This window comes from Lontra canadensis, unplaced genomic scaffold, assembly GCF_010015895.1.
Source record: "Lontra canadensis isolate GAN:19392208 unplaced genomic scaffold, GSC_riverotter_1.0 scaffold43, whole genome shotgun sequence".
Lineage (NCBI taxonomy): Eukaryota > Metazoa > Chordata > Mammalia > Carnivora > Mustelidae > Lontra > Lontra canadensis.
In genome coordinates this window covers 2452917-2473592 of record NW_022631037.1, presented here as the reverse complement: position 1 = coordinate 2473592, position 20676 = coordinate 2452917, and the positions used below count along the sequence as shown (strand labels likewise).

Genomic DNA, 20676 nt, shown 5'->3' with positions numbered 1-20676 from the left:
AAGATAGTATGAAGTAGGTGGTTATTTATATTATAAATATTATATTATAAATATGGCCATGTTTTAAGAATCCCCAAATGGCTTACCAGCCCTTAGTCTTCTTTCTCTTGGGTTTTTTTGTTTTTGTGTTTTTGTTTTGAGAGAGGGAGCATGTGTGCATGCATGTGCATGAGCAGGAGGAAGGGGCTGAGGAGAGAGAGAGAGACTCTCAAAGCAGGTTACACGCTTCAGCATGGAGTCCAACACAGGGCTCGATCCCATGACCTTGAGATCATGACCTGAGCCGGAAATCAAGAGTCAGACGCTTAACTGACTGAGCCACCCAGGTGCCCTTAAGTTTTTTTTTAATTTATTTATGGCAACAAGAATGCAGTTGTCACAATTTCATCATCTTTATGACTCAATAGTAAACAGCTCTAAACAAATTTTGTGTCATTGATACCCGAATGACTACATTGCAGCTATTCATCAGTCTTTATATTGCAGGTTCTGTCAGTATGTGTGGAAGAAGAAAACATAATTCCTTATATCACCAATGTCCTACAAAATCCTGATTTGGCTCTGAGAATGGCTGTACGTAACAACTTAGCTGGTGCTGAAGAACTCTTTGCCCGGAAATTTAATGCTCTTTTTGCCCAGGGAAATTACTCAGAGGCAGCAAAGGTAGCTGCCAATGCACCAAAGGTAAATAGTTACGGAAATGAAATTGCCATGATGGGATTCATATTAATATGTTCTATTTCTAATAATGTTAGAAGTGGAACCAGCTCTCTCACAGAGAAACTAACCCTTTTTAGGTTGCATTTTCCTGTAGTATAAGTTACTTGTCAGTGCCTCTACTTGTCAGTGCCTTTAAAACTCAGTGTCAGATTATGTAGATCTAGCAAGCTATGATTTACATAGATGTAATAATGTTCAGTTAGTTATAACACTGTTTACCCTCCTCAGTGATAGCTACTGATTTTTATTTCTAAGCTTCAAAATTAAATAGATCCTGTTTAGTTTATGGTAAGAAGATTGTCTGAAATTTAGCTGAATTTATTCTCATCACCTTACTGTTATGTTGGCTGAATTAACACTCTATACCCCGATCAGTATTACGAAGTTTGCACTTAATGTGAACCTGCAACAACAGCCAGCCGTAAATGCTTTACGATTAAGCTGTTCTCTTACACATTGGCATTGTAATTGGATTGGTATATTTCTGATTCTGAATAATCTTACAACCTTGAACCAGTTGTGTGACAGTTATTGACTGAATCTTTGCTATTTAGTGTATGGAACATTTGTAATTTGTTATTGGTAGATGAAGTCATGCTTTTAAGATTGACGCAAGAGATCCTTGGAGTTATTAGTGTAATGTTGGATCACCTTTAAAAGGAGTCTTGCACATTTCTCTTTCTTAAAGGGAATCCTTCGTACCCCAGACACTATCCGTCGGTTCCAGAGTGTCCCAGCCCAGCCAGGTCAAACTTCTCCTCTACTTCAATACTTTGGAATTCTTTTGGACCAGGGTCAGCTAAACAAATACGAATCCTTAGAACTGTGTAGGCCTGTACTTCAGCAAGGACGGAAACAGCTTTTGGAGAAATGGTTAAAAGAAGATAAGGTACATTAACTTATGTTAACATATTTTTGCTGTGATCGTATTTAAATACCATGGTAGCAAGTTAGAAACATCTAGGCTGCACCAAAATGCCCATTATTTACTGCTTATAGGAACAGAACAAGGACAGACATTGTATGAGATGCATTAACTTACTACCTTTTTGAAAATAGATTTAATTTTTATGTTGTGTTGAGATAGAGTATCTTTGTTCAGTTTTTATAATGGAATCCAGGATTCTTGCTTGGTGCTTAAGAGTACTAACCTGGAAGCAAATTGCTATCCTTTTGCTTTTGGAAAATTTTGGTATGAGATGCTCACTTCAGTATACATATACATATATGCATATGGTCAACATACGTAAGACTCTTTTGGCCATAGGTTATATATTCTTTTATCTCATATCCCATACTTGATATATACAGTAGTTTCAACCTTATACATCTTTTAGAAATTCCCAAGTATTATCAAAATTGTTGTATTTGCTACTAGTAACAAGTGTTTGGATGTACAAGGGAAACATGAAATGTTGAACGATCATTGACATGTTACAAAACTTCAGGGCTGTCTAATTAGCAGTGGTAGGGATTCCCAATTACATGGAAAAATATTTAACTAGTTTCTTGAAATTTATTTAAATTTGACTCTTTAAATTTGTTCTTAACCAGCTTTCTTTTCTGTAGGGTTTCCCTGTATTTTTTGTATTTGCCCAGCAATTTCTTTTTACACAAAGCAGCTAATAGCACTGTGTTTCTTCAGCACATTATGGAAAATGTTGCTTATTTGTAAGGCAGCTAACAAGTTTAAACAGTTGCTTGGTGGCATTATTCCTTTCATTCCACAATAAAAAGCCTTTTTCAACAAAGTGGTAGTATTGAATTACCCTGTCTTATGCCACTGTCAGGAACTGAGGTGGTGGTACTGTTTAAAATACTCTGGTAGTGAATAACTTTTAATATCATTATACCTTTCAGTTTTAGTGTATATTGATAATATTTTTACATTACTAATTCTAAGTCCTTGTTTCTTGACCCAGCTTCTAGCAGTCTTATGGGATACTGGAGAATAGTGCTTCAGAGTTGGGATGCTTGGACAGGAGTCACTGCTGAAGAATAGTTACTAGCCATACTAGCGAGTATTTGAGGTCCGTCCTAATTGTTTAAGTTAAGGGAGGATGGGAACAGCCAAAGTAACTGAGTTGACTTATACAGCTATGTGAAAGCTTTTTAGGTATCATTACCTTTTTTGTGAAAATGGTCGTACGGGATTTATTTATGGTAAAAGGGATACTGATCAACTCTGTACTAGTTAGCATGTTCAGTTAAGAGGTATAGACTCCGGCAGAACTTTTTACCTCTCAGTGATAAATGCCGTTCTCTGACATAACCATTAAAAGTAGAAAATCAACTCTAGTATATAAATCAAAACTCTTAGGGAAGCTGTTTTCCGGATTGGGCAGCTGACTGACTCAGTCTGAATAGTACAGAGGAGGGTATTTGCTTGTATACCACCTAAAATTCTAAAGTTTTTATCTCCGTCCCTGTAAAATTAGTATGTTCTGCTTTGAGACCTTAGATCTAAAAGTCAAAATTATAATGGAGCTTAGATCCCATAGACAAACAAATTATACCCTAATTTTAAGAAGGGTCCTTAGGGGTAAGCCTTATCTGACTCCTTAAATATTAAATTTTCATTTGATAACATTACATTAAAAATTGGATTCTTTTTGGAAAAATTGGGGCCATGTTGATCTGATGATCTGAATATTCATAAAAGATAGAAGTATAGGACTCTGCTTTTTAGGTACCTACTCCCTAACAAAGTAGTTGGTTCTATCTATAAGCATGAAGTCTTGGTGGGCCTTTTATCCTTAAGTAGTAGGATGTGTGGAGAATTCTACTGAGACAGTGCTGTGAATACAAGATGAAGAGTCTTTACTAACCACAACCCTTGCATATTTATAATATATTCTGGGACAATTGTAAGTGCCAGTGGAAATAATATTTATAGTGGAAATAATATTAACTGCTCATTTATAAAATAGCTCGTGGATTACTAAACAGTCTCTTTTTCCCTTGGACAGCTGGAATGCTCAGAAGAACTGGGTGACCTTGTGAAATCTGTGGACCCTACATTGGCACTTAGTGTGTATCTGCGGGCTAATGTCCCAAATAAAGTCATTCAGTGCTTTGCAGAAACAGGTCAAGTACAGAAGATTGTTTTATATGCGAAAAAAGTGAGTTCAGTGAAACAGATTCTCAATATAAATTCATTAAAACATTGAGAAATTAACTTAGAGTAATGGTCATTGAATTTAGTAGTGAATTTCTTTAAACTTTGAATTACTTGAAAAAGCATAAAAACCCTGTTTTAGCTCTCACATATAGAATTACACTTAACTCAGAAGTTACATGCTGGGGTGCCTGACTGACTCATTTGATAGACATGAGATTCTTAACCTTGGGGTCAAGTTTGAGCCCCACATTGGGTAGAGAGATCTCTTTTTATTTTTTTTTTATTTTTTTTTTTTTTAAATATTTTATTTATTTATTTGAGAGAGACACAGTGAGAGAGAGCATGAGCGAGGAGAAGGTCAGAGAGAGAAGCAGACTCCCCGTGGAGCTGGGAGCCCGATGCGGGACTCGATCCCGGGACTCCGGGGTCATGACCTGAGCCGAAGGCAGTCGTCCAACCAACTGAGCCACCCAGGCGTCCCGAGAGATCTCTTTTTAAAAATGAAGATAATCTTGCTTGGCTTCTCAGAATTTAAGATGTCATGGGCCTCTTTAACCTCTTAGAACAAACTTTGAAATGGTCATTCATTGAAAATGAGTAAGTCAGTTTTAAAAATTCAGTTTTCCATTCAAATATGTTATCACCAAGGGGTCTATTCATCTAATATAAACCAAGGTCAAAGTGAGCATGTTAACTTAATTAAAACTGAATTTGTACTTGCAGTAGTTCTATATTAGTAAAATTCTGTTGTAGAAAAAGCCTTCAAATGAAGGCTAACCAGAAATGAAACTGTACAGCAGAAACTTTTTAAATCATTGTCTATTTTTAGGTTGGATATACTCCAGACTGGATATTTTTGCTGAGGAATGTCATGCGTATCAGTCCAGATCAGGGACAGCAGTTTGCCCAAATGTTAGTTCAGGATGAAGAGCCTCTTGCTGATATCACACAGGTAAAGGCATTAAAATATATTCTGTAGAAGTTGATTTAAAAAGTGAGTTCGGGGGAGGGATCTGGGTTTAAACAGCTTTGAAGAATGGGTTAACCTTTCAGTCTGTAGAAATTAGAGCTGTGTCTGTCAACATAAACCTCAAATATCTTATTTAAAAAATTAAAAAAAAACAGAAAAGCAAGTAGCAGAAGAATGGACAGGAAGATACCACCCATAAACAGTTTTAAAACATGTAAAACAAATTCCATCTTGTTTAGAATGCATATATATTAAAAATATGAAAAAACATATGGGAATAATAATAAAGGATGGTTTCTGCCATTGGGTGAAGGAAGAGATGCATGTAGGAAGCGGGACTCAGAGACTTTTCCTATTTTGTGTATTTAAATAGTTCATCAAAATTTTAGAACTATTGTTTTGATTGATTGTATTCTGCTCTTATATATAGTATCTTGACAATTTTTTTTTATCAGAATTAAAAATAACTAGATGACAAAAATTTTATTCTTAAAATTATGAAGTTACGTTGTACAAATGATATTTAAATCTGGGTTTCGTTCTGGCAGTTTTTGTATATGTAAAGTGATATTTAATTTCCTTCCATTTACAAATTTTCAACAGGATCATAAAGCAAGTTATAAACATCTTAAAAAACAATTCTCATTAAATTTTTTTCCCCAGATTGTGGATGTCTTTATGGAATACAATCTAATTCAGCAGTGTACAGCATTCTTGCTTGATGCCCTGAAGAATAACCGCCCATCTGAAGGTCCTTTACAGACACGGTTGCTTGAGATGAACCTTATGCATGCGCCTCAAGTACGTTTTTCCTGCGTTTAGGCATGTTTCCACTGTTCTAGTTAGTAGATATTGAGAGCTTCTTAGATTAAGCTATTTGAAGCTACTGTGCTGCCTTTATTTTCTCCTTTATTCACTGTTGAATCTTAGTGTGTAATCTGGATATAGAATTATTGCTGTAAATGGGATATAAAATAAATTTGTCCTATTTGTGGTTTTATAGGTTGCAGATGCTATTCTAGGGAATCAGATGTTCACGCATTATGACCGGGCTCATATTGCTCAGCTGTGTGAAAAGGCTGGTCTGCTGCAGCGTGCATTAGAACACTTCACTGATTTATATGACATAAAGCGTGCGGTTGTTCACACTCATCTTCTTAACCCTGAGGTATTGTCTTTATCTAACAGATGGCGATATGATTGATTGGTATACAGAAAATGTGTTTGTAGTACTGAATTAGATTCTACCATTAAGTTCGATATTATTTCATTTATGTATTTGTTTACCTGTTTATTTTGTCCTCTAGTGGTTAGTGAATTACTTTGGGTCCTTATCAGTGGAAGACTCCCTAGAATGCCTCAGGGCCATGCTGTCTGCCAATATTCGTCAAAATCTGCAGATTTGTGTTCAGGTGGCTTCGAAATATCATGAGCAACTGTCAACTCAATCTCTGATTGAACTTTTTGAATCTTTCAAGAGTTTTGAAGGTAATTAAGAGTTTCTAAGTCGTTTTTAATTGAGAGCCAAGAGGGGTATTACTATGATATTGTACTATTGGAAATTCTGTCTTTCTACAAGCTAAATTTTATGGGACAATTTGAGTTTTATTTATTAAATGTCAACCCTTTTATGTTGGATTCTAGAGATGTGCAGCGAATGAGACTGTCAGCTTGGATATTTTATAGGTGAATTAAAGGAAGAATTTTAAGACATAAACCTAAATAGTAGCTTTGTCGTAATTGTATAAAATGAAAATATTAATGGTCAGGTATAATAAGATTTCACACTTCTGTTGTCTGACTCTTAAAATGGCAAATGTTTCTAGCCAGGGACATTTTGTGACTTACCATTATATACTGGGTTTTCTCAACCTTTACAGTATAGATAATTTGGGGAGTTTTTTGTTTTGTTTTTTTGCACCATAGATAATTTGGGCTGGATAATTTGTTTTGGGGGTGGGTTGTCATGTGCATGCAGGATATATAGCCGCATCCCTGGCTTCTACTTCTAGATGCCAGTAGCAGCTAAAACAGCTGTGATCACCAAAAGTGTCCCCAGACATTGCCAAATGTCTGTCTCCTGGGAAGAAAAGTACCCCATGTGAGAATCACTGCTATACTGAATAGCAGTGTAATCCCTATTGGATGACGCTTAGGTTTATTAGCTAAGCTTCTGGGCCCCAGTCATCTTTTTTTCCTTCTATTTGTCCTGTTGCTCTAGACAGAAAGAGTAAGATTTCTACTAGTTTACTTAATTTCTCAGTTTCTGTATATTATACACTAAATTGATGCTGTTCATTTAAGTACAGTAGCCACTAGTGACATGTAGCTATATAAATTTGAAGTAATTAAAATTGAATACAATTAAAATTTTAGTATATGTGCTGCCGAAGCGAGCACTACAATTAAAATTTTAGTTCTGCAGTCGCATTTCAAGTACTTAATAGCTGTGTATGGTTGGTGCCTACCATATTGGACAGTGCAGATATAGAACATTTTTATCACAGAAAGTTCTGTTGGACAGCACTGCATTAAATTCTTTTCAAACCACTTCTGTATTTTTCCTATTAACTGAATATAGGAAAAACCTGCTCTAAGGGACTTCTTTTAAAATTTCTCATACGAAACTGGTATGATTTCATTTAAAATTTCTCCGGTGCAACATGGTGTTATTAACTTTGGTATTAGGTAGCTGCCTCCTAACTACTTCTCAGCTACTAGAAAACTTTGAATTGTCTGTTCTGTAGGGATTTAAGTGAATGCTCATTTATTGAACCAATTACTAGATTAATTAGTAGTATTATTGAGCTTTTTGAGCAACCAGTTTTTACTTGGGGCTATACAATATAAGTTATTTTTAAATTGAGGTATAATTGACACGATGTTTCTTTAATTGCGTAAGTATTTTTCAGTTCTATCATTCTCAGAGGTACATCTATGCTTAATTTCAGTTATTTGTCTCTTTAAGGTCTCTTTTATTTTCTGGGATCCATTGTTAACTTTAGTCAGGACCCAGATGTGCACTTTAAGTATATTCAGGCAGCTTGCAAGACGGGGCAGATCAAAGAAGTAGAAAGAATCTGCAGAGAAAGCAACTGCTATGATCCTGAGCGAGTCAAGAATTTTCTCAAGGTAAGTGGTTTTGAGTAATGCACTTTCTGGCTGGATTGAAGATCAGTAGTTTTACATAGGTTTCATCATAGTTTTAAATATTTGTTTTCCCTGGTGCACCCAGGTGGCTCAGTTGGTTAAATGTCTGCCTTCAGCTCAGGTTATGATCTCTGTGTCCTTCGATGGAGGCCCATATCGGGCTCCCTGCTCAGTGGGGAGTCTGTTCCTCCTCCTCCCTATGCCTCTCTCCCCTACTCATGGGTGTGCGTGCTACCTCTCTGTCTGTGTCTGTTTCTGTGTCTCAGATAAATAAATGTTTAAAAATACTGTTTCTCTTAACGGGAAATTCTTAACATTCTCAAATTACGTGCTAAATTACTTCTTCCATATTTAATACTCTGGTTTCCTTCGAAATAAGGAAAGTGGTAAGTAATACTTAAGAATGAAGATTTCTTGGGATGCCTGGATGGCTCAATGGGTTAAGCCTCTGCCTTCACCGTTGGTCATGATCTCAGGGTCCTGGGATTGAGCCTGTTATCTGGCTTTCTGCTCAGTAGGGAGCCTGCTTCCCCTTCTCTCTCTGCCTGCCTCTTTGCCTACTTGTGATCTCTGAGTGTCAAATAAACAAAATCTTAACAACAACAAAAAAAAGAATGAACATCTCTTTAAAAGAAGAAAAAAATAGCACTGTGTCAAAAGAATTTCTTTCACTTGAATTTTGGAAGAAAAATTTTGAAAAGTAGTTGGAGATTCTCAGTGTTTAGATTTTCAGGTATAGTCCTCTTAAAGATTAAGGTCAGTTTGCCCTCATGTCCTTCAGGAGCCTGTATTTACACGAAGGGTTTTGTTACCTTGTTATCTAAAGGACCTAGGTTTCTCTCTCATCGAAGTAGCTTTTTTCTAGAAAGTCAATATTAATTGTGTGTAATTAATTAAACTGAAGGTAAGATCTAACAACAAAAAAAAAAACCCTCAGCTTTTCGACACTAGTTATAGAAAAGTAAGAACTGCCTGTGTTGCAGTGAAGAATAATGGTTTAAAGATTTTTAGCTCATCAGAACATACGGGCAGTTAAATTTGTTTAATGTTTAGTTTTACTCTTATATCTACCAGTTATACAGTGAGGAAAATAAAGCTTTAAAATTGGCAGTTGCCGATAAAAATAAACTATAGAACACTTCGATTACCCCTTAAAAATATATTTTGCACTTAAATTTTATACAACATACATGGGTGTGTGTGTGTATATATATGAAACAATTCCAGAGACTGTATATAAAGTTAAGTATTTTTTGTCTTTTGGAAGAATTTTACATTGAAACTAAAACCAAAACAATTATTTTGTAATTCAGTATACTGAATCTAAAATACTGTACTAAATAACATAGATTATCTAAATCTACAGTTTTATTAGCTGCTGTCCCTTCTGAAGAATTATTGCTGGGCTCTAGATTAAACAGCTAAACTCTTAGTTACTAAGTATAGAAGTTGCCTTAGATTAAAAGATAAATTTTCCCCAGTATGTATAGCTTTCTATGATGTCTTGGCCATCATGAGTATTCTGAGTAACCTGGCTAGTATGCTGTGTTCAAACCCAAGTCTTTCTGGTGCCAAAAAGCCTTCCAGATCAGGAAGATTTGATGCTTTATGCTTGACTAGAGTACCCAAGAAAACAATTCAGTTCCTCTTTTGAGTATCAGTACTGTTTCCTTTTTTTTTTTAAATATTACCTGATTCTCACACTGACTCCTTTTTTGTTATTAAGCTCTGAACTGTTACGCTTCAGTTGTCATTGCTTTAGAACTGGGTTTGTATTTTTCTATTATTTATATGTAAAATGGTACTAAATTAACTATTTTCACTTAATTATGATCTTGAGCTCCAGAAATCCTCTGGATTTTAGCATGGTATAACCTTATGTTGCATAGCCCCTGAGATCTAATGAGAAGAGGACTCCCCTTCCACACATCACACTGTGAATCAGGTGTAAGTTTGATAGAGTAGGAAAATGGATGTTTTTTCTGGGCTTTTAAACCAGTCAGCCCTGGTTCAAATTCTGTTTATGTCATTAGCTATTGTTTGTTCATTTGGTATTTGTCTAGCTGTTACCTAAGGCAAATTGACTAGTATGCCTTAGCCTCAGTTTCTCCAGCCAGAAGCTGTGTTCATCTAGTCAAGTACCTTGTATGCCATAGGTGTTCGAGTGAAAACTATTGTTAATAAACTGTGTTGGTGGACCTTGGAAATAAGGTAGAGTCAGCCAACATGTGATCATTTTCTGTCAGGCAAGTTTTCCCTTTGGTTTTATTTTATTCCTGACTTTATGAAGGCATTTTATTTCCAGCCGAAGTTAAAGGTAAACCTTGTGTCTTATCTTCAGCCTGAAGTGGGAGCTCAGTACTTAGATATTACTATTGTATTCTACCTTGTACCGCAGTAGTAAGAATGAACATACTAGGTCCTTCACCCACTTTCCTTATTGACCTGTATAATGCTACAGCTCATCATCATGGTCCTTAAATTTCATTTTGGAGACACTAGCTGTATGATAATTCACTGGTGTGATATGTAAACTCTGAGAAGAAAAATACTCTGATCCTGAACATTCAAGTGCCATTTATGTGTTAGCCACCAGGAATACAGAGATTGGTAGATTATGACTTCTTTGGAAGGCAGCTATGCTTACCACTATACCACCAACACCGACTGATGATGACTTCTTCTTTAAAGTAGTCTGTGACAAGATGAAATGTTGTCATTAGCATCATTTGGCTCATGCATTCACTCTGTGGAACTATAGCTCTCTGTAGAAAGCATGGAACTGTTCTTCAGACCCATGATCTGCTTTCTGTTACCTTTGATCTTATTTCTTTTATCATTTTTCTTTTCTGGTTGTACTTAAACCACACTGGCCTGCTTGCTATTCCTAGAACTCCCTGAACTGTCTCCTGCCCCAGGACATTGCTTGTGCCCTTTTCTACTTTTTTCTCAAATCTTCATGACAAGAATTCCTTGCCTTTATTCAGATTTCTGATGAAATGTTAAGAGCAAGGATGTCTCAGATTACTGTGTTTAGAATAAAACCTACCTTCCGTCTTCACCTCATCCATGTCCTGCTTTATTTTTCTTTAAAACACTTAACATTACAAGTGTTTTTTTTTCCACCAGAACATGGTTCCCTGAGAGAATGCTTTACCTTATTCCCTGCTATATCTTTTTCCACCAGAACATGGTTCCCTGAGAGAATGCTTTACCTTATTCCCTGCTATATCTTAGTGCATAAGAACAGTGTCCAGTATATAGATAATAAATATGATTTAAGTGAATAACTTAATATTTAAGAAAACCTTTGAACGTGTTTATATAATTTCAGTTTTGTTCTTTAAAATGTTTAACCATAGTAGCTAGTGGGTTAACCTTTTTAGGAAACGATTTAAACTATTAATAGCATTTTTCCTATATGTGAAATCATGTGCAAATTTAGGCAGTCAAGAAAATACACTAGTTTTTAATCTACTTTTCTAATCTTAAATTTTCTTCAGAAATACAGTATAGTTGTCTTAACCAGCAGAATTCTTAAAGACCCATGCATGAGACTAAAACGCCTAGGTAATCTTACATTACTGTTAAGTGTATTTTCTAAGTGGTAAAATAAAGTATATAATATTTTATGTGGATATTAAAGAGGAAAAAGAAGATTAGTGTGTTGATCCACTGACTTTCTGATGTTTATGTAGTAGGAAAAACTTGGCTAACTGAAATCTTACGGATAGGTAGATCAACATTTTTTCTAGAAATTATTGTAGCTGTTAGTACAGAGTTTCCATGGTGCTAAATAATACATGCTTTAGACTTTCCTGAATGGCAAAAATCTGCAGCTGGACTTCCACTTCAGATTTATAGCCATCTTGATTTTTTATTTGGATTTTCTCCTGACTCCCATAGTTACTTTGGTGTTCTCTGAACATTTCATAGGCTATTCTTCAAATTATTTATAATTGGGTGAGTGATATGCACTAAACTTACGAACCATTTTATTTTAACATTGCAAATAATGTCCTCAGTGGCTGTCATTGGGGAAAGTCCTGTTCTGCTTAGTTGTACTTCCTTATTAGACTGACATAGAGGAATCATTTATTGAGGAATGTTTCACTGTGTGTAAATGAATTCCTGATGGAAACTATTGTTTTTTGTGCTGTACCTTATGTCTGTGGAATTTAACAGGACATGTATCAGGTAAATGCCCAGTACAGGTCTTACCAACCTGTCTGTAACATCTGTGTCAATCTATAAGTAGGATTATAGCTTGGTATTTGTAATGATAAAAGCAATTGGTAATTTAAAGATGTCTTTTCCTTATGTGCTTGCTTTTTTCTCTCTCTCTTTTTTTTTTTTTTTTCCCGTAACCATCATGCTGCTCCTTTAGACTTTATTGTAATAGTGTTAGAAGCGGGCCATGTAGATTGGAATTTGGGAGGGGTAAAAAATCATTAGTTTGAAACAACTATGAACCATTTATGTCGTCATTTTTATGTGACTATAGCTCTTAAGTCAACTCCAAACTCACTTGCAATGTTACTATTAATGAAAGTCCTACTGTGATTATTTTATATCCTAAAATGCCACTGGTGGCTCACAAATCTGTTACTTTTTTTGATAAAGGGTATATGTGGAAAGGACTTGGTATATTGCTATGAATCTAAGTCTAGCTTACTAAAAATTTAGTGGAATTACGAAAAATTTAGTGGAACACCAGCTACTGGGGCATTTCTTTCTTTGAGAGAAGAACCAAGTTTATGTGAGCCTCTCCTGCCAGTGTAGAATAGATTCTCATATTTTGCATAGATTTGATAGTAAGTCTTTTTGTTCTTTTTTCAGGAAGCAAAGCTAACAGATCAGTTACCACTTATCATTGTATGTGATCGATTTGACTTTGTCCATGATTTGGTGCTCTATTTATATAGAAATAATCTTCAAAAGTATATAGAGATATATGTACAGAAGGTAAGTAATACTTTAAAAATACCTTACCTTAAATTCTACTTCTCACACTCTGGAAATCTTCATATCCTTTCGAAACTGTACAAAATGGGAGTAGCCTGCTACAGTGCCTGGCAACTTTTTTCTTTCCTCGTTCAGAATCCTTATTTGGATTAGAATTTTACCTTCATGTTAAGCATAAAACAGAACAGACTGGTGTAGTTGAAGAAGTTGGGTGACCTACACACTAGTTACTTGATAACCCAACCCCTGAGGTAGGGGCCATAGACTCTAGAGCAGTTTTAAAACCGTCTTAAACATAGATATTTGAGACCTTACCTTCTAACTTGAGAAATGGAAAAGCAGTTTTGCTGTAATGGAGGTCTTTTAATTAGTCTTTCATATACATCCTGTAGCTTCTTTGGATTTAGAGCAATGCTGAGGTAATTAACCAACCCCTTTCCTCCTTTTTCTGTCTACTTATAAATTTAGACTCTTGGTTTATTACTGAACTTTAAAATTGAGCTTAAAAGAGGGAAATAAGAGTTCCGTTTTTTTAAAAAACTCCCTTTTTGTTTTGCTTGTTAGTGACATAATGGCATTTTTTTTTTAACCATAGGTGAATCCAAGTCGACTTCCTGTGGTTATTGGAGGATTGCTTGATGTTGATTGCTCTGAAGATGTCATTAAAAATTTAATTCTTGTTGTAAGAGGTCAATTCTCTACTGATGAGCTTGTTGCTGAGGTTGAAAAAAGAAACAGGTATGGTACCATTTTGACCTACATAAATGATAAATTAGTAGTCTCCCTTAGCAGGCTAATGGATTAAAAAATACAGACTCTCATTTGCCTAAATCTATTTGATAAAACTGGATCATAATCCCCTGGAGACACCTAATTTAGAAGTGACAAGCTAGCTATATTGCTGAGGAAAAAAATCTGTTTTCTGAAACATTACAGTTTTGTTATAGATATTATTTACATGTTTATAATTACAGCTATGGTTTGGCTATGTTTCTAATGTAAACTGTGTAAAAGGCCTCTCTTTAGTTAGGTATGATACCACTGTTTTAGTAACTAATTCTTTAATTAATTTATGTCCGGTATAATGAGAGAAAAGAATTCTCTGTGTAACTGTGGGTTAAACTGATTTTTAATTTGAACTTTAATGTGATAATATGAATTCTGAATTTCCAGTAGAGGAGAATATAGTATTTATTCTTCTAGTATTTATTATACCATGAAGTCTTTTTTTTTTTTAGCTGGGAAATTTTGATGAACTGGTTTAGAAAGTGTTACTATAGTAAATGAGGTTGGTGGATTGGTTTAACTGTGGGAAGTTACTCTGACTATGAAAAGACAACAAGAAAATCTGTGTGGTTTAATTTTAACCTGAGTTGGTATAGGTATCCTTGAAATGGTATTCTAGAATTTGTATTTGAATATTTCAAACAGGAAAATTCTGTATTCAAAGACAATGGAAATACAGAATATAATACTGATTTTAAAAAAACTTGAGCCTGGTCTGAACTGATTATAGGTCATAATTTAACATTTAGAAAGAGGTTTTAGTTGTATCTTAAATCTAATACCTGAAAACCATCTTGTTTGTATATTCTAAGCAAATAGCCAGAAAAATTTAGAAAATTTTGTCTTTAAGTTACAAATTACATTGTGATAAACTAGATTCACATCTGAGTCACTAGTTTAGATATGCCTTAGCTAATACTTATTTTTTCAGTTGGCAGGCATATCTGCTTGTGTTGTACTTGCTTATAGGACCATGATTTTTTTTTGCCTTAATACAAATTTGTGTCATTACCCTAATGGGAGTGAGTTCATAATAACTATACGAGTTTGGTAGCCAAAATATGGCCTGCTATTTTTCCTGTGGGTGCTTTTATTTTTATTATTATTTTTTTAAAGTTTGTTTATTTAAGTAACCTTCTCACCCAGCGTGGGGCTTGAACTCATGACCTGAGATCAAGAGTTGGTGGTTCCATCAACTGAGCCAGCCAGGCACCTCCTCTAGGTGCTTTTAATAATTAAACCATCGTCAAAAGAGTATTGGGTCATCAGAACCACTGAAACATAAGCTATAGCTTAGTGAAACCATGCTCCTTGGTGGAGTGGTCATATGACTGCTAGAATTATTAAACCCAGAACTTCTAAAGCCACCAGCCACAATGTTCACATTGTGTATTTAGGGTACTCTCCCCTTTGGCTGTAGAGTAATGTCTGTTAATTATGTTAAAACTGTAAGGAACTGGGCACCTGGGTGGCTCAGTCGTTAGGCGTCTGCCTTCAGCTCAGGTCCTGATCCCAGGGTCTTAGGTTTGAGCCCAGCATCCGGCTCCCTGCTCTGCAGGAAGCCTACTTCTCCCTCTTCCACTCCCCCTGCTTGTGTTCCTGCTCTCTATCTCTCAGTCAAATAAATAAATAAAATCTTTAAAAAACTTACAAGGGGGGCGCCTGGGTGGCTCAGTGGGTTAAAGCCTCTGCCTACAACTCAGGTCATGATACCAGGGTCCTGGGATCCAGCCCCACATGGGGCTTGCTGCTCAGCGGGGAGCCTGCTTCCTCTTCTCTCTCTGCCTACTTGTGATCTCCATCTGTCAAATAAATAAATAAAATCTTTAAAAAGAAAAATGATAAGGAACCTTAGATAATCTGCCCTGTTTTTTCGTATGACATTCCCATCTTACTTCCAAACAAAATTTGTCTGAAGTCTAGGTATTTTGGCCAGTATTTAAAAAAAAAAAAAGTATGAATCTATAATCTCTTTTTTCTATATCCTATCTAAATAATGTAGCAGATAGGTCTGCGAGATTCTGAAGAGAGTCTTCTATACCTTTTGTATAATCTTGGGCAAATCATTTAGCTGTCTCTGAATCTTAATTTTCCAATTTGTAACAGAATTGTTGAGAATTCAAAATTATATATATGAGAGAGCATGTTATATACTGTAAGGTATTTCTTTAGTTAGCATTGTCAAGAGTTGTGTGTTTTTTAATATATCATGTGTGGTTTTGTGTGTATATGTGGTTTTTTTGTTTTGTTTTGAAATACTAGATTGAAACTGCTTCTGCCTTGGCTAGAGGCCAGAATTCATGAGGGCTGTGAGGAGCCTGCTACTCACAATGCATTAGCCAAAATCTACATAGACAGTAATAACAACCCAGAGAGATTTCTTCGTGAAAATCCTTATTATGACAGTCGCGTTGTTGGAAAGTATTGTGAGAAGAGAGATCCACATCTGGCCTGTGTTGCTTATGAACGTGGCCAGTGTGATCTGGAACTTATTAATGTGAGTACTGTTAGCTAAATGTTTACAGAGAGAAGGCTGCATTTTTAAATACCTGTTGTATAATGTTAGATTAGTGAATTTTGAGTTTTGTGGTGGCTTTAGGTGATATAGAGCATTCCTTGTAGTTGTGTGCTTTTTAAAAAAACTTTATTTGCCAATAATTGTGAATTTAAAGGGGCCAAAATAGTAAATTAAGTCTCTATTCACCTACTAATATTTTAACCCCAGTAGTTATATCACATGTGTTCTCATACACTGTCTCATACATAAACACACATACACACCATACATCTATGTATATATATATGTACATATGAGAATATGGTACATACTTCCTCAGTGTGTATTTTCTAAGACTAAGGGTATTCTGTTTTCATGACCACACTGTAGATATGAACTTAGTCATCTTGATACTGACAGAATAATTTTAAGATCTATCTTTTTCATTTTGTCATTGCCCCAATAATGTCTTTGTAGCATATACTGAATTTTAATAAAAACTTGGTTGTGACCTATTCAGGTTTATATGTAAAAGTGATGGATTAAAAAAAAGAAACATTAACAGGGTATAAATCATAAGAAAAACCTTTAAAACTAAAGTTAGTCTATAGAAATTCTTTACTTTTTATTTTGAAACTAACCTTTAGTATCTTATTTAGGTTTGCAATGAGAATTCCCTCTTCAAAAGTCTTTCCCGCTATTTGGTACGCCGAAAGGATCCAGAATTATGGGGTAGTGTGCTGCTGGAAAGCAATCCTTACAGGAGACCCCTAATTGACCAGGTAAAATTGACAAATGTGTTTAAGGCTTATCTTTTTAACTATGAATAAAACCTTTCCGGGGCGCCTGGGTGGCTCAGTGGGTTAAAGCCTCTGCCTTTGGCTCAGGTCGTGATCCCAGGGTCCTGGGATCGAGCCCCACATCGGGCTTTCTGTTCCATGGGGAGCCTGCTTCCTCCTCTCTCTGCCTGCCTCTCTGCCTACTTGTGATCTCTGTCAAATAAATAAAATAATTAAAAAAAAAAAAAATAAAAACAATAAAACCTTTCCTGTCATCATACCCATATGTACTCAAATAGGTCATATTTAACTATGAGAGAAGGTAGTAAAAAGTAGAAAATAAAATTATACTAACATATATATTGTGCACACACCATAAAAATGTTTTTTAGAACCCTAAAAATTGAAGGTTCTTAATGGTTTTCAAATTCTTTTGATAGAAGTACAAATATAGAAGAGAATAAATTGAAGGTTATTTATTTTTTGTTCCTGTCCTATGAAGCATGTCTAAGGAAAATTCCCATTTTGGATACAAAGCTTCCTGGGAGCCATACAATTAGCCAAAAATAGAGGAATTACTGAGTCAGTATTGCCACATCTATTTAGTTGAATTCATATTTAGCCATTAAAGTGATAATGAGGAGTGGTTATTACAGATAATACTTTAATCAGGGAAAAGGAAGTTATGTAATTAGGGTGGTTTTTCTAGAGACTGGAAGTACACATGATGTGGGTATACATGGATTTGTGTAGAAAGACCTTTGTGTGATGAGTTTAAAGGTATTTTTCCTCCTTCATTCTTATTTCAAGTTTTCTGCTGAGATGCCACCTTATTCTTATCAGATAATGTCTTCAGTAACCACCTTGACTTTCAGTATTTTAACTCCCTAAATAAACAAATATATATATGTATATATATGCACATACACACACACACACACACACACACACACACATATGTATGTGTATATATATATCTCTCTCTGTATACTTTGTAGGTTGTACAGACAGCCTTGTCTGAGACTCAGGACCCTGAAGAAGTGTCAGTAACTGTCAAGGCTTTTATGACTGCAGACCTTCCTAATGAACTCATTGAACTGCTGGAGAAAATTGTCCTTGATAACTCTGTATTCAGTGAACACAGGTATGCTCTAAGAAGGGTCCATTGGCTGTTAATATTCAGTCTTAAATTACGGCCTATCATTTTTGCGGAGAAGAAAAAGACAAGGCTTAGAGAATGTTGTTTGAATTCTGACTCTTCTAATAGCCTCCTCTTCTCACCCTGCCTCTGAGACAAAAAACTCTTCATAGCCACAATGTTTATTCTTCATGACTAATAAGATTTTGAAATAATGCAATGTTTTTTTCTTGAAAGGAATCTGCAAAACCTCCTCATCCTCACTGCAATCAAGGCTGACCGTACACGTGTTATGGAGTATATTAACCGCCTGGATAATTATGATGCCCCAGATATTGCCAATATTGCCATCTGCAATGAGTTGTTTGAAGAAGCATTTGCCATTTTCCGGAAATTTGATGTCAATACTTCAGCAGTTCAGGTAGATCTTAAGATTGCCTAAGTTGATTCAATGTATGCATTATACTGTTAGAATAATTGATTGCTTTGGCATAGAAAAGCAATAAAATCCTAACTGTTTATTATATGTGCTGCCGAAGCAAGCACAATCCTGACTGTTTAAATGTAATTGCTATGTGGCAAGATTCATTCTACTACAATCCAGATTCAAAAATTGTTTGCTTAGGTCTTGATTGAACATATTGGAAATTTGGATCGGGCATATGAGTTTGCTGAACGCTGCAATGAACCTGCAGTCTGGAGTCAGCTTGCAAAAGCCCAGTTGCAGAAAGGAATGGTGAAAGAAGCCATTGATTCATATATCAAAGCAGATGATCCTTCATCCTACATGGAAGTTGTTCAAGCTGCCAATACTAGTGGTATGACTTCTTACTTTTATGTGTTTGTGACCTCAGAAAATATACCTAAGCTATGATTAAGCTAGGCATTAAGATACTGGTCTATTCTGACTTTATATAGGAATGAGATACTGCATGGTTACTTGTGAAGAAATTTAGCACTCCATCTTAGTCCACATATAGAAGGGCTGCATTTTGTGAACTTACAAAGGTCCACAGGGAATATTTTCTGTTTTCAAATCTCAGAATTCTTTTTAAGATTTTATTTATTTGAAAGAGATAGTTTAGAGGGAACACAAGCGGAGGTGGAGGCAGGGGGAGGGAGAAGCAGGCTCCCCGCTGAGCAGGGATTCCAATGCAGAAATCCCTGGGATCATGACCTGTGCCAAAGGCAGATGCTTAACTGACTGAGCCACCTAGGCACCCCTGAAATCTCATAAAAATTTTTTTTTAAATTTTTTATTTTTTTATTAACATATAATGTATCATTAGCCCCAGGTGTACAGGTCTGTGAATCGCCAGGTTTACACACTTAACAGCACTCACCACAGCACATACCTTCCCCAATGTCCATAACCCCACCTCCCTCTCCCTATCCCCCTCCCCCCGGCAACCCTCAGTTTGTTTTGTGAGATTAAGAGTCTCTTATGGTTTGTCTCCCTCCCGATCCCATCTTGTTTCATTTATTCTTTTCCTACCTGCCAAATCCCTCACGTTGCCTCTCAACTTCCTCAAATTAGGGAGATCATATGATAATTGTCTTTCTCTGATTGACTTACTCGCTAAGCATAATACCCTCTAGTTTCATCCACATTGTCACAAATGGAAGGATTTCATTTCTTTTGATGGCTGCATAGTATTCCTGTGTGTGTGTGTGTTTGTGTGTGTGTGTGTGTGTGTACACTACATCTTTATCCATTCATCTGTTGATGGACATCTAGGTTCTTTCCATAGTTTGGCTATTGTGGACATTGCTGCTATAAACATTCGGGTACACGTGCCCCTTCGGATCACTACATTTGTATCTTTAGGATAAATACCCAGTAGTGCGATTGCTGGGTCATAGGGTAGCTCTATTTTCAACTTTTTGAGGAACCTCCATGCTATTTTCCAGAGTGGTTGCACCAGCTTGCATTCCTACCAACAGTGTAGGAGGGTTCCTCTTTCTCTGCATCCTCGCCAGCATCTGTCATTTCCTGACTTGTTAATTTTAGCCATTCTGACTGGTATGAGGTGGTATCTCATTGTGGTTTTGGAATTTTGGTTTACTCATAAAATTTTGATTGATTTCTAATTGACAACTTTAAGGAAAAGGGGAATTCAGCTATTCATTTGGTCAGTGATAATACAGAAATGTAATAAAAGTTTTGCCATTTTAGATACTTTTCATCATTTACATTTATTATTCTCTATTATTTCCTTAGAAAGGAAATTATTAATTCTTGTTTATTTGAGTGAAAAGGTAAATGTTAAGATGTTAGTGTTTGGACTTACTTTCTTCTTTACACCTAGGAAACTGGGAAGAACTAGTGAAGTACTTGCAGATGGCCCGTAAGAAGGCTCGTGAGTCCTATGTGGAGACAGAATTGATATTTGCCCTGGCTAAAACAAATCGCCTTGCAGAGTTAGAAGAATTCATCAATGGGCCAAATAATGCTCATATCCAACAAGTGCGTTTCCTGTTCACCTTTTTTTCAGAGTGTAAAAATAAGCTGTTAAGCAACTTTTTTAATAGTATCTAACCTATCACAAC

The 20676-nt window shown here is 35.7% G+C and overlaps 1 protein-coding gene across 2 annotated transcripts in view; it reads left to right on the top strand.

Moving 5' to 3' along the window:
- The window catches only part of CLTC (clathrin heavy chain), a 63467-nt gene that overhangs the window by 30592 nt on the left and 12199 nt on the right, over window positions 1-20676 (top strand). For both annotated transcript variants that reach the window (XM_032871909.1, XM_032871910.1), the window contains exons 7-22: window positions 487-684; window positions 1409-1609; window positions 3690-3842; window positions 4671-4793; window positions 5475-5612; window positions 5815-5979; window positions 6119-6299; window positions 7780-7943; window positions 12801-12926; window positions 13522-13664; window positions 15975-16209; window positions 16869-16991; window positions 17987-18132; window positions 18364-18547; window positions 18752-18944; window positions 20436-20593. In XM_032871909.1, the coding sequence (XP_032727800.1) occupies window positions 487-684; window positions 1409-1609; window positions 3690-3842; window positions 4671-4793; window positions 5475-5612; window positions 5815-5979; window positions 6119-6299; window positions 7780-7943; window positions 12801-12926; window positions 13522-13664; window positions 15975-16209; window positions 16869-16991; window positions 17987-18132; window positions 18364-18547; window positions 18752-18944; window positions 20436-20593 (2631 nt within the window). The remainder of the gene's footprint in view (window positions 1-486; window positions 685-1408; window positions 1610-3689; window positions 3843-4670; window positions 4794-5474; window positions 5613-5814; window positions 5980-6118; window positions 6300-7779; window positions 7944-12800; window positions 12927-13521; window positions 13665-15974; window positions 16210-16868; window positions 16992-17986; window positions 18133-18363; window positions 18548-18751; window positions 18945-20435; window positions 20594-20676) is intronic.